This window comes from Heptranchias perlo, chromosome 2 (genome assembly GCF_035084215.1).
Source record: "Heptranchias perlo isolate sHepPer1 chromosome 2, sHepPer1.hap1, whole genome shotgun sequence".
Classification (NCBI taxonomy): Eukaryota; Metazoa; Chordata; class Chondrichthyes; order Hexanchiformes; family Hexanchidae; genus Heptranchias; species Heptranchias perlo.
This window is the reverse complement of record NC_090326.1, coordinates 47,766,916-47,781,297: the sequence shown is the minus strand read 5'-3', so window position 1 is coordinate 47,781,297 and position 14,382 is coordinate 47,766,916. Positions and strand designations below refer to the sequence as shown.

Sequence of the window (14,382 nt, the reverse complement as noted above, 5' to 3'; positions counted from 1 at the left end):
AGTTACATAGAGGGTATGTGTCACTAATTAATCAGCATGCTTAATGACATTGACCTGGTGCTCTGCTATTAAATTCCACTGACTAGCTCATGGTTAGGGAAGTTCTAATCTGACTGGACAGTCAGACAAATGCAGGAGACCTCAAGGAGTGATGTTTGCAATCTGAGAATGGTCGAAAGGGCAGAGGTTATCCAAGAGATTTAACAATATGATCACCACAGTGGGAACCAGGTGGCAGATGCACTGCAATCTTCAATTTTTATAAAGGGGATAATGAGCTTTCTGTAGGCATGAAACATGACCAACTTTCACTGAAACCACTTCCATGTATTTAGGATTAACTCTTTAGATGCTTAATTTCTATGCTCAATTGTGGCATAGCAACGTATATTTTATCCTACTATTTAAACTTCTTGCAGTGTAGGAAAACTGCAATAGAAAATAATTTGTTTTACTAGATTATGGATTTTTTAATGGAAACTTCACCTTGAAAAGCCTTTTCGTATCTTTTCGCTGCAAATTTGATGTGGTATTTATTTTATAAACGGTGGTACAGTAAAGCAGCATGTTGAAACACCAATGCGAAGAAAATATTGAACGTTCCCCTCCCAATTTATATTCTGTTTATGGCCCCCAGTAATACATTTTTGATAGGAATTCCTTTTTTGTTGCCCTAAAAAGTTGAAACTGCTGTGTGGTTAGTTTGTAATTGTGATATTATTGATTGTTACAGTCCAAAGGTTCTAGAGATCAATGAACAGTCGTTAGCACAGATCAGTGACATGAGATTTTTTCAGTCATATTGATCCCACTGGCCAATCACTGTGCCAAACAAAAAAACAATATGCAGTGGTTACCACAGAAACAATCGTGGCTATCAGGGACCTAACCAAAAGCTGCCAAGTGCCACCCCCAGTAGGCATGCCTTTACTGGCATTGGCCTCGAGTCCTGTCAATAAATACAACAAACAATCTGGCTGGTTGCATGATCAGCTGTAATCAGTGAGGTTACTAGAAAATGACACTCAACAGTCTTAAGATCACTATAGGGCAATTAGTTTGCTCAAAGGACTCATAAAGATTTGAAAGTTCATAACACTAATCAATGAGGTTGCTCAAAGGGGGGCACTCTAATTTTCTTAGAGATGGTTTTGAACATTTTTGCCAGGACAGGGTATAGAAAATCCAGAAAAACTGTGTTTATGCACTATTGTATAAAATATTATTTGCAATTCCTTTTAGTGACCTTTGTATTTGCTGCTCACTTAACAAAATAGTGCTAATTCAGTAATTGTATTATTGCAGATGTAATTGATCAAAGGTAATAATAGGGCACTTAGAAAATCATAATATGATTAGGCAGAGTCAGCACAGTTTTATGAAGGGGAAATCACGTTTGACAAATCTATCAGAGTTTTGTGAGGGTGTAACTAGCAGGGTGGATAAGGGGGAGTCAGTGCATGTAATATATTTGGATTTTCAAAAGGCATTTGATAAGGTGCCACATAAAAGGTTGTTACCCAAGATTAGGGCTCGTGGGATTGGGAGTAATATATTACAATGGATAATGCTAACGGACAGAAAACAGAGAGTAGGAATAAATGGGTCATTTTCAGGTTGGCAGGCTGTAACTAGTGGGGTGCCGCAAGGATTGGTGCTTGGGCCTCAGCTGTTTACAATATATATTAATGACTTCGATGAAAGGACCGAGTGTAATGTATCCAAGTTTGCTAATGATACAAAGCTAGGTGGGAAAGTAAGCTGTGAGGACACAGAGGCTGCAAAGGGATATAGACAGGTTAAGTGAGTGGGCGTGAGGTGGCAGATGGAGTATAATGTGGGGAAATGTGAAGTTATCCACTTTGGTAGGAAGAATAGAAAAGCAGAATATTTTTTAAAAGGTGAGAGGCTAAGAAATGTTGGTAGTCAGAGGGATTTGGGTGTCCTTGTACACGAATCACAGAAAGTTAACATGCAGGTACACCAAACAATTAGGAAGGCAAATAGTATGTTAGCTTTTATTGCAAGGGGGTTGGAGTATAAGTAGGTCTTGCTGCAATTATAGTGCTCTGGTGAGACCACACCTGGAGTAGAGTGTACAGTTTTGGTCTCCTTATCTAAGGAAGGATATACTTGCCTTAGAGGCGGTGCAACGAAGGTTCACTAGATTGATTCCTGGGATAAGAGGGTTGTCCTATGAGGAGAGATTGAGTAAAATGGGCCTATACTCTCTGGAGTTTAGAAGAATGAGAGGTGATCTCATTGAAATGCATAAAATTCTTGGAGGGCTTGACAGGGTAGATGCTGAGAGGCTGTTTCCCCTGGCTGCAGAGTCTAGAACTAGGGGTCATAGTCTCAGGATAAGGGGTCGGCCATTTAGGACCAAGATGAGGAAAAATTTCTTCATTCAGAGGGTTGCGAATCTTTAGAATTCTCTACCTCTGAGGGCTGTGGCTACTCAATCGTTGAGTATATTCAAGACTGAGATAGATAGATTTTGGACTGTGGGAGAATCAAGGGATGAGCGAATCAGGCAGGAAAGTGGAGTTGAGGTCGAAGATCAGCCATGATCTGATTGAATGGTGGAGCAGGCTCGAGGGGCTGTATGGCCTACTCCTGCTCCTATTTATGTTCTTATGTTGACATTCACTGTCTATTGCAAATGTTGGGTTGGCTGTACCTATAGTTTGTGTATTTCCTTGACTCCTTGAACTCAATGTTGTGTGTTTCCTTCATCAGGTTGTTCTGCAGTGGTAGTTTACGCAAACTGCTGGCAGGTCACAACCAGCTCCGGAGACTTCCAGAACGACTTGAGCGGACACAAGCAGAAGTTCTTGACATCCAGCACAACCACCTAACAGAGTTGCCCTCAAACCTTTTCCTGAAAGCTAACAGGTAATAAATACTAAACTATCACATTGTTATTGTACTTTATTGCAACTGACAATTTTCAGGATGCTGGTATCCACGATAACTGACTAGTCCGTTTAGCAATAATGAAACCACGATCATAAGCTACTCTAAATGAATCCTGAAGTGTTTTTGAGCATCAGTTTTGGTGCAGTGGTAGCATTCTTGCCTCCGATTCAGAAGGTCGTGGGTTCAAGCCCGACTCGAGACTTGAGCACACATAACCTTTAGTGCGGTGCACACAGAGTACTGTACTGTCAAAGGTGCCATCTTTTGGATGAGACGTTGAACTGTGGCTCCCATCTGTCTGCTCAGGTGGACATAGCAGATCCCATGGCACTATTCAAAGAACACGGAAGTTCTCCCAATATCCTGGCTAACGTATTCTTCAGCAAACACTAAAATCAGATTATCTGGTTATTAATCTCATTGCTGTTTGTGGGACCTTGCAGTGCACAAATTGGCTGCTGCCTTTGCATACATTACAACAGGGATTAAAATTTCAAAAGTACTTAATTGGCTGTGAAGTGCTTTGGGATGTCCAGAAGATATGAAAGGCGCTATATAAATGCAAGTAGTTCTTTCTCCTCCTTGGATGAAGGAATAGAGAGTTGTATATCCAAGTTTTCAGATGACACTAAGTTTGGAGGCAGAGTAAGTTGCGTGGATGGAAGCAGGAAGTTACGAAGGGACACAGATAGATTAAGTGAGTGGGCAAAAGTGACCGGTGGAGGTCAATGTGGGGAAGTGTGAGGTCATCCACTTTGGATCTGAGAAAGACAAATCAGAATATTTTCTTAATGGTGAGAGACTACAAGCTGTGGAGGAGCAAAGGGATTTAGATGTCCTTGTACAGAAAGCATTAAAGGTGACGAGTGCACAAGTACAAAATTTAATCAAAAAGGCTAATGGAATGTTGGCCTTCATCTCAAGGGGATTGGAATTCAAAAGTGCAAAATTCAGTTATACAGAGCCTTGGTCAGACCCCACCTGGAGCACTGCGTTCAGTTTTGGCCACTGAACCTCAGGAAAGATATATTGGCCTTACAAGGGGTACAGCGCAGATTTACCAGAATTATACCAGGGCTTAAAGGACTAAATTATGAGGATCAGTTGTATAAATGGCTTGTATTCCCTTGTGTTTAGAAAGTTGAGGGGTGATCTCATCGAGGTATTTAAAATGATTAAGGGATTTGATACAGTCGATACAGATAAACTATTTCTTCTGGTGGGGGAATCCAGAACAAGATGGCATAATCTTAAAATTAGAGCTAGGCCATCTAGGAATGAAATCAGGAAGCACTTTTTCACACAAAGGGTAGTGGAAATCTGGAATGTGCTCCCCAAAAGGCTATGGATGCTGAGTCAATGGAAATTTTCAAGACCGATCGAGAGATTTTTGTTGGGTAAAGGTATCAAGGGACATAGAGTAAAGGCAGGTAAATGGATTTGAGGTACAGATTAGCCATGATCTAATTAAATGGCGGAACAGGCTCGAGGGGCTGAATGGCCTACCCCTGTTCCTCTATCATCATCATCATCGCCATCGCCTCCGCCTCCACCTCCTCGGCCTCCATACATGAAGAGTTAGGGCTGAGGAAGTAGAACATTACCCATCTCAGATACTCGAGAAATCAAATTCCTGCTTCAGCTAACTTTAGCAAAAAAAGTAGATATGAGTTGAAAAGTGGTGTTTGGCCCCAGTGAGACTGTTGACACCAAACCAGACTGCCTTAGCAGTGATACCCAGAGAGAATTATGAATAGATCATTTAAGATTATTAACCGTAAGTGTAATTATGTCTACTTTTTCATGAAACTGAGTAAAGATGTGAATTTTACCTCAAATACCCACATCAAGCAGATGCAGGAAAGACTACAAGCTATGCTCGCAGTTGCACCAGGCAGCTTCCTAGTGAATCTACTTTGTACCCTCTAAACATGAAGTGAAATCTAGTCCGCTGTTAAGCTATAAGCGATAGTTAGAAAGAGTGGGTACACCCAAACTCTGAGAGTACCACCTTTATTTTCCTCAAGAGGTTAATGCCCCAATTTACCCTTTTCCAAGATCCAACAAGCGCCTCTCCTGAGAACCAAAGAACTTTGACTTTTGCCTTCATCAGTTTTGACCCTTTTTACTGGAACTCAGGCTCTCTAAACCCCTCTGTGTTACTACTTCTCTCCCAACTTTCAAAAGTCTCCTCAGATGCAAGGCCCCACAAAGCGCCATAAGGTAGATGACCATGCCATTAGTCACTTCCCATGATTCTATTACTAATACTCACTTTCCGTTTTCTTCCTCCTTGATCATGTGCCTTGGGGTGTTTAACACATTAAAGGCCCTATATAAAAGCCATGGGAGTCAAAACAAATCGCTGAGCTATGCTACTGAGATGCATGTGTACATGCTTGGCTGTCTGTGAGTGATTCACAGGATGAATTGAAAAATGACAGTCACCGTTACCACCCTGCTCAATGTGCATCTGTACCCAGTATATAAAGGGAATATTGGGAGTTAATTCTTTAATAAAAGTCGTTGTGCATTAAGTTCTTGTGCAAATCCAAATGAAAATGTGAAACTAAGCCCAAGTCCTGAATATTTAAGACCTTGTATTACTGAATACATAACAAGATACTAATATTGTCCACTACTATTTCAACTGTAGAGAAATGAGTATCCAAAAATTATTCTAAAAGGCCATAACAAAAAATGCTGATATTCATCGTTACCTTTGTGTTGTAAATAGGTGGTCAGTGTCGCAATTAAGACAGTCAGTTGACTGTTCAATATTTACACGTTCAGCGACCTGCTGCTACATATTCTTTATATTTTAAGATTGTCTAAGTGTTGGTTAAAAGATATAATTTTACAAAATTATTAAATATTTAACATTTGATGATTAACTGCAAACGTTTTCTTTCTTTCTAACAGTTTGCGGTGTCTCAATGCTTCAGCAAATAAACTGGAGATACTTCCTCCCTCCTGCCTGTCCGAGGAAAGCCACAGCGTGTTACAGGAGCTGTACCTAACAAATAATTATCTCACAGATAAATGTGTGCCATTGCTTACAGGTCACACTTGTCTTAAGGTCCTGCATCTCGCTTACAACCGACTCCAGAGCTTTCCAGCCAGGTGAGATTTCTCAGCCATGCCCATATCAAACAACACAAATACAGAAAACCCTTCTCTGTACGATTCTATCTTTGAGTGTTGTGTTGGAGAAAGCTGTAGTTGTTTCACGGACACATCAGAAGGCTTTTGATAAGGTCCCACACAAGAGGTTAGTGTGCAAAATTAAAGCACATAGGATTGGGGGGAATATACTGGCATGGATTGAGAATTGCTTGACAGACAGGAAACAGAGAATAGGAATAAACGGGTCTTTTTCTGAGTGGCAGGCAGTGACTAGTGGGGTACCGCAGGGATCAGTGCTTGGGCCCCAGCTATTCACAATATATATCAATGATTTGGATGAGGGAATGGAATGTAACATTTCCAAGTTTGCAGACGACACAAAGCTGGGGTTGAATGTGAGCTGTGAGGAAGATGCAAAGAGGCTCCAATGTGATTTAGACAAGTTGGGTGAGTGGGCAAGAACATGGCAGATGCAGTATAACGTGGATAAATGTGAGATTATCCACTTTGGTTGTAAAAACAGAAGGACAGATTATTATCTGAATGGTGATAGATTGGGAAAAGGGGAGGTGCAACAAGATCTGGGTGTCCTTGTACACCAGTCGCTGAAAGTGAGCATTCAGGCACAGCAAGCAGTTAGGAAGGTGAATGGTATGTTGGCCTTCATTGCAAGAGGATTTGAGTACAGGAACAGGGATGTCTTACTGCAGTTGTACAGGGCCTTGGTGAGACCACATCTGGAGTATTGTTTTGGTCTCCTTATCTGAGGAAGAATGTCCTTGCCATGGAGGGAGTGCAACGAAGGTTTACCAGACTGATTCCTGGGATGGCAGGACTGACGTATGAGGAGAGATTGGGTCGACTGGGCCTATATTCACTAGAGTTTAGAAGAATGAGAGGTGATCTCATTGAAACATATAAAATTCTAACAGGACTAGACAGACTAGATGCAGGGAGGATGTTCCCGATGGCTGGGGAGTCCAGAACCAGGGGTCACAGTCTCAGGATATGGGGTATGCCATTTAGAACTGAGATGAGGAGAAATTTCTTCACTCGGAGGGTGGTGAACTTGTGGAATTCTCTACCACAGAAGGCAGTGGAGGCCAAGTCATTAGATGTATTCAAGAAGGAGGTGGATATATTTCTTAATGCTAAAGGGATCAAGGGATATGGGGAAAAAGCGGGAACAGGGTAGTGAGTTAGACGATCAGCCATGACCATTTTGAATGGTTCAGCAGGCCCGAAGGGCCGAATGGCCTATTCTTGCTCCTATTTTCTATGTTTCTATGTTGGTAAAATATTGTTGCACCGTGTGGCTGCTTATACACTACAATGAATTTCACTTGAACACAATGACTGACTGAAGTAAACAAGAGGGTAGTTTGACATTATGCCTCACATAATGGCTTATGAAAGAAAATCACTGAGTGATGCTAGAAATAATGGATAGGTGGACTGTAAGTGTTTTGTTGATGTGAATGCCATTTACTCTGCACACAACTGTTTATCACCTACCGGCTGAATAAACAGCAACTCTATATTAATATAACAAATCTGATTAGTGTTTCAAAGATAAACTTCTGGACATCAACAGGTTAATTTAAACCGTACAGCTGATGAAATTGTGTCTTTTTTCACTGTCCCAGTCATGTGCTAGCAGACTTCCTTGCAGTGGTTACTTGTTACACCATAACAATTTGTCTAGATGTGGGTTTGGGTCAGAAATTACAGAAGGGTGAGTAGGAATTATCCCCTCGCCCCTTGGAGATGAACAGCTCCTACACTTGGTTCCATGGACCTGCCCTGAGCGAGTTTTATTCACACAGGTTATAACCATTTGATCACTGATATGGGAGCAGTGTTTCTGATAATGGCCTTCTTTCAGGTAAGGGAGCGGACTGCTAATTGTAAGACACTTGCTTTTCCTCTCAATATGAGAGATGAAGTTTATATAAATATTTCTCACCTTTTTAAAAAAAATATATATTTTTTGCAGTAAAATGGCAAAACTTGAAGAATTGGAAGAAATTGATCTAAGTGGGAACAAACTGAAAACCATTCCAACCACAATTATGAATTGCAGGCGGATGCACACTGTTATTGCACATTCCAACTGTATTGAAGTTTTCCCGGAAGTGATGCAGCTGTCAGAAATCAAGGTAAGAAAATATCCTCCAACCCCCATTATCTGCAGAGCAAAAAAATGTCATTATAACTAAAGTAGCAATGAAAATATTGATTTAAATACCATCTGTTAACTGGAAAGCAGATGTTTCATTACTTTTAGGGCGAGTATACCTAACACCATGGGTTATTCTGTGTTTTTAGAGGTCAGAGAAAAGCTGATATCCAAAATTATTTTGGATGATTTATATGTTCATTATTGTTGTGTGAGTTCAGAGGTGCTTACTCTGGTTCATGTCAGTATAATATGACTAGAAGATAAAATATGAGAAGTTTTAGGAATGGGAAAAGGTTATTAAGCCTTAACAGCCTATCCCTTTTCATTGACTCAACCCAACTTTAGCCTCCTTCTCATCATATCCTTCAATCCTTTCTCTCTCCAGAAACACATCCAATTGTATATTGAGCCTGTGCATACTGTCACAGCCATGATCTTATTGAATGGTGGAGCAGGCTCGAGGGGTCATATGGCCTCCTCCTGCTGCTATTTCTTATGTCTTCATTAGTGACCTTCTCTAGTAAATAACTCCATTACCCCTGAGTGAAAAATTTCGGCCTGACTTTTCTTAATCCAAACTTCCTAATTTTTAAGTGGTAACCAATGGTATTTGAACTCATTGCCATAGCAACTTTCCTGGGCCTAAATTTCTCTCCTTCCCCAGACTCCAGGGAACTACCTAATCCTGTGGCATGCACTGCTTTTCTGGTTTTTTTGTCATTTGCTGTTTCAATTTAGACCGGAAAACAAAAAAAACTATTCTTTCCCAGGTGTGTACATGCATAGAAAAAGTACTAACTTCTGCTACATTTAGAATATAATTTGGGCAGTTCAATTCAATCTGCCAGCACAGATTGGAAATATTGAGCCCAGATTATGTTGTGGGGTCTCAGTATAATAAATTGACTACTGACTAGCTAGTTAAGAAGTATAGATCTAAAAATAAGTTCTTAACCTCCATTACAACAAGAGATGGTGAGTTTTATCTGAGCAAGCTTGCTTAAATGAGTTTTTGAAATACTGCACTTCTAACAGTAAAAAGAATCTGAACGGAGTTAGATATTCTTAATTTCATAGCAGCCCTCACTTTTTATATCTCTGTAACTCTAATCGCTGCATCCAGCAATAATAACTGTAGTTGATGCTGATGTAAGTCAACTCACTGGATTAGACACAGAGATTTGCATATTTCAAATGAAGTAAAACTAGCTGTTATAAGAACATCATTCTTTAATAGCTGCCAGGAAAACCATTAAGAAGTCCATGTTTCATTTGAATCGGATATCCTTTTTAAACAAAAGAAGTTTGTCGCTTGGGAGAATTACATGAAAGGTCAAGTTCATTATGAATTTCTTTGTAACAGTATTTTTTTTAAATGTGTGTGATTTCTTTATTTTAACTTTACAAGACTTCTTGTCTAATTCCACAAACGGAATCATACTTCTGGCTTCCATTCTCTAAATCATGGGATCAGGACTTTGTAGCTGCAGCAGTAGTAGAAATTTTCTATACAAGTGTCGTGGTAAGACAATCCTCAGAAACTAGGTCAAAACCAGTTAGTTCCACTGAGGGGATTGGCATGTACAATTAAGAGCTTTAACTCAGAAATGTGCTGTTCTCTGCTCTCCCATTTTTTTGTGATAGATGCCATTTTACCAGTCTGTTCAACCAGAATTAAAATTGTTGCCCCATCTGTACAATGGGAAGAAAACGAAGAGGGAAAGAAAGCTTAGCTGCATTCAATTTGTGCAAGAGTACAATTCATAAATCTCCTGGATTCTTGCCTAGGCAGTAGCTAACAGAATCTTGCATAACTCAGTATGTATGGGAAGCAGGAGGTTGGTGAACTGGATTCCAGCCCAATTCATTGCCTGTTTACTTCTTTCTGCAGTGCGTTGACCTGAGCTGTAATGAGCTGAGCGAGATCACATTGCCTGAAAATCTGCCGCTGAAACTGCAGGAACTAGACCTGACTGGAAACCCCAGGCTAGTCCTGGATCACAAAACTCTGGAGCTGCTGAAGTAAGCAATCACCATTCCCATTTAATATTGTGTCAGCAATCAGTCTTGTTCTCCTGTGCAGCTTTCTGTGGCCTGCGGCGAATGTTGTCTTTGAACTTTAGGGTTTTACTGAGTGTTTAAATTACTTATTCTCACCGAAGCATGAGAGAAGAATGTATTTTCCCAGGACAGAATGTTTGACTGAAGAATACATATATATAATATATCATATGCTTGCCCGTGCAGGGTGCATTGAAGGTGAACTAATTAACTTTATAGATCTGCATAGACAGAACTTCATTCAATTAGTAGATAACTAGGTTCTTGTTTTTTTTTTAAAAATGACCCTTTTAAACACTGAATTTCTTTTGCAGTATCGAAATGGAGCAAGAGATGCCATCATAGTTTATTAAAAAATAAAATTATATTTTTAAAAATTCACCTGAGAAATAAGCTTTATTTTTTAAAAATATCTGTACAAAATTGTGAGTGTCACTGCTACAAAAGAAACTTCAGATATGGTATAAACAATTGGAAAGCAAAGCACTTGCACACTAATCTACAGATCAATAAAGCTGACTGGCTAATTGAACTGCTTGATGTCAGCTGAAAAGCATTTATTTTTGCAACTCTCTTGCAAACTGTAAATTAATGATTGGGAGATGACCTCTTATAAAATGGAAGCCCTAGAAAACATTGCATACTGTGAACTATCGATAATCCATATGGAATAAAGTAGAACAGTTCGGATGATTTGATGTTTGTGCCCCAGGTTCTGTAGAATTTCTATATTAACGTTGTCATCATTGTGCTTATTAAGAAACCTCTTTTAGAATCGTGCTCATAAAATGCTTCCACTTCTCACCTGGAGCTTTCACACGGATTTTTTAAAAATACCAAATAGTATGAAATGCTTGTTAAAATAATTTTATATATATATATATATACTGCACAAGTATCTTCTTAAACATATAAAATGGTCTAATTGATTTGTTTTTTCTCTCCCCTCCCCCACCATCCATATTTATCCCAGTAACATCCGTTGCTTCAAGATAGATCAGTCCTCTACATCTTTTACAGTCGGTGAAGCTCCTGGTGCACCGGCTGTGTGGAGTCACGGATATACAGAAGCCTCTGGAGTGAAAAACAGGTATGCTTATGTTATGATGGTTGCAGAAAAAAGGAATTGGTGCTATGTGAAGCACATTCTTCATCTGGTCTGGGAGGCTCTCATGTGAAAATCAGTAAAAAGAAGTTTGCAAATTACAGAAGAAACCAATACTGGAAGCTAGGTTTGACTGTTGTGATCTGGTCTGCTCTTTGCAGAAGATTCTTTCCTTTGTTAGTGCAGTTGCTAGGATGCAGAAAGTAACTGACACATTACATCTATATAAGATTCTTGTGTCTTCAGAAGTAAAGAGCTAGTGTCTTAATGGATCTTTGCAAATTCAAAGACTTCTTTATCCTCCACTGAAGCAAGTTTACAGAAGAATTGAAAAGGAGAATGACAGAAATGAGAACAGCCTCAGAAAATGAATATTCAAGGTTATTCAAGCTGTATAATAGATTTTTAGTGACCTTGGCAGTTCCTAAACAAACTGTATTCCCTTAGTTAAAACTAATGTAGTTATCATTTTTAGACTGTCAGGCTGTCTTTGAATAATTGGAAGATTTATTCTGAAGGATGTAGAGCAGTACTTGGTCTTTTCCAAAGACTTCAAAACAAGTTTATTGCTCGCAATTCAACCGTTCCTTAAACTTTTTAAAGATGACCTGAGTAAATATTTTGAGATGGTGCAGCTATTGTAAAGCTATGCTATGTAAATTTAATTGAGAAGAGATTTGGAACACTTGCTTGAAATCTAGATAAACCAACCAGAAAAATAGGAAATTTTTTTTTTAAAGGAAAAGATTGTGGAGAAAAGTAATGGTAATCTGATTTTATTTACTTCAAACACAGGTTGTGTGTGGCTGCCTTGTCGGTGAATAACTTTTGTGATAACAGAGAGGCTCTGTATGGAGTATTTGATGGTGATCGGAATGTAGAAGTGCCCTACCTCCTGCAGTGCACCATGAGCGACGTTTTGGCAGAGGAGCTGCAGAAATCGAAGAGCGATGAGGAATACATGACTAATACTTTCCTAGTCATGCAGAGGTTAGTAATTTCATTGGGAATCTGTTACACGATGATGTGGTGTTGTTCCTGGATAGCTATAATGTTACAATTTAATACCATCTTATTTGAATAGAGAAATTTAGTTGACTGCCTGGTATCAGTTGTCCAATTAAGCTGGCTCAGCTCAACTCAGCTGAGGGGATCTTGATGATGTGATGTCGTGCTGCATTCAAGCATATTCTGTTTGCCTGTGCCTATAATCAATTGTATTTATTTTTTTTAGATCAGGGAAAATGTAAAACTGAAACAGATTTTCAATTTATTTTGACTAGTGTTAATTGAGCAAGTGTTTCTTGCTAAAGAGATTAGTTTGGAAGCTTGAATGGCTTAACATTCAGTGTTCCTCACTTAATTTTTTTGAAATGGTTGATTTATATTCATGATGACAACACAGAAATAGTACAATGCCTCAGTGCATGGAGTCGTATAATTCATTTTCACCTGTAATCATCCATGCAGAGTCCATGGCCCCAAACAGGCCATGATAGGGAGGAAATGAGTGGGGGCAAGTGCTTCCCCACAAGGAGGAGGGCAATCAGAGGAAGTCTTATCCTGACAGATAATTCTATTGGGGTACTGGCCGATGCCTGGAAGATCACCCACTTGTCTTTGGAGAAAATAACTTCGAAAGCTGAACTGAGTCAACAAAATGAAGGTGCTATTCTTGTCCATTTGTTGACATAACCTCGTCCTTGAGAGACAAGAATTTGACATGTACCAGCAAGATGCATGTTGTTGTGTATGACTCATATCCTTGCATGGAAGGTAATATGAAAAAGGGTAGGATGCAAAGTCCAACTTCGACACAAATTATTTTCAATTGGACCTTCTCACACTTTGCACTTGGTGGAGAGGATGAGCAGGTGATCATTCTTAGGCAATTACTGAATCTGTCTGCTAGGAGATGCATCAGAGCAGCTTGGAAATGACATTTGGGAATGGAGTTTATTTTCTCCACCTCTTCACTGTGGGAAGGCAGCTGACTTACACTTGGTCCTTCTTCACACAGACACAGCTGACATCCACAGCTGATTGCAGGTGCAAACTCATGAAGTTGCATTCTTTGGCAATATGCATTTGTACTGCAGTATGCTGTGCTTCAGTGCCACCCAAACAATGGGAAAGATTTCCGCTGTTCTCCATAAAGGACGTGGTGTATAAAGAATAATTTTGCTATAAATAGCGAACAACAGGAATCTTTTTTCCCCTCTTCCTTCCTCCACCCCCCTCAAGTGCTTTCATCAGCTCTCAGGCACTCACTTCATTCCTTTGCTTAAAATTAAAGAGGAAAAATGAAAACATTTAATTACGCACTCAAGAAAGTAAGCATGTGTACTCGACTGGTAGCACTGAACACTTGCTGCTCGGTTGTCATGGAAACCAAAGACAATGACTGTGTGTGTTCCTGGCAGTTGTCTCAGTGTCTTTTCTGCCTTAAGCAAATAAGGCTCCTGGTTAGTTAACAGCACTCTTGACTATTTTTAATATTCTAGCTTAAAACCTTTGGATCTTTTACTCCGGCCGTAACAATGCACCTTCTAGGTATAGTTGTACCAAATTGTGTGTTGACTGGAAGGTTTGACAAACTTGACCTTTGAGTTTGTCCTTTAGTTCTCTACCCAAGTTTTGAGTGCTATACTGTGCACATGGGCACTCACTGGTAATTACAGGTGATCTGGAGTTGAATGTACAATTATTTGATCTTGTGTAGTAGCGTTTGCCTGCTAAAATAAAAATTGGTTAGAATATGACTAATAAAGCAGACGTCCTTTGCTTCCCTTTTTGTTTTGAACCAAATATTCTCCCCTCTTTCCTGACTATGCTGGCTCCTAATGGGATACAGTTCCACAGGTACCTGCAGACCTCCAGTTCCTCACCCAAATGGCCATTCTTCACATGCCAGCCAACATATTGAGTATAGGGAAGCTGTTTGACTATTGCGGGCATTACACCTGACCCGAATCTTAACGATGCTTTC

The 14,382-nt window shown here is 39.7% G+C and overlaps 1 protein-coding gene across 1 annotated transcript in view; it reads left to right on the top strand.

Annotated features, from left to right (window-relative positions):
- Positions 1-14,382, top strand: part of LOC137338850 (PH domain leucine-rich repeat-containing protein phosphatase 1-like) — a 183,709-nt gene that overhangs the window by 160,540 nt on the left and 8,787 nt on the right. Inside the window, exons 10-15 of the mRNA XM_068001849.1 lie at positions 2,740-2,895; positions 5,842-6,042; positions 8,042-8,204; positions 10,119-10,249; positions 11,262-11,378; positions 12,189-12,383. Of these exons, the coding sequence (XP_067857950.1) occupies positions 2,740-2,895; positions 5,842-6,042; positions 8,042-8,204; positions 10,119-10,249; positions 11,262-11,378; positions 12,189-12,383 (963 nt within the window). The remainder of the gene's footprint in view (positions 1-2,739; positions 2,896-5,841; positions 6,043-8,041; positions 8,205-10,118; positions 10,250-11,261; positions 11,379-12,188; positions 12,384-14,382) is intronic.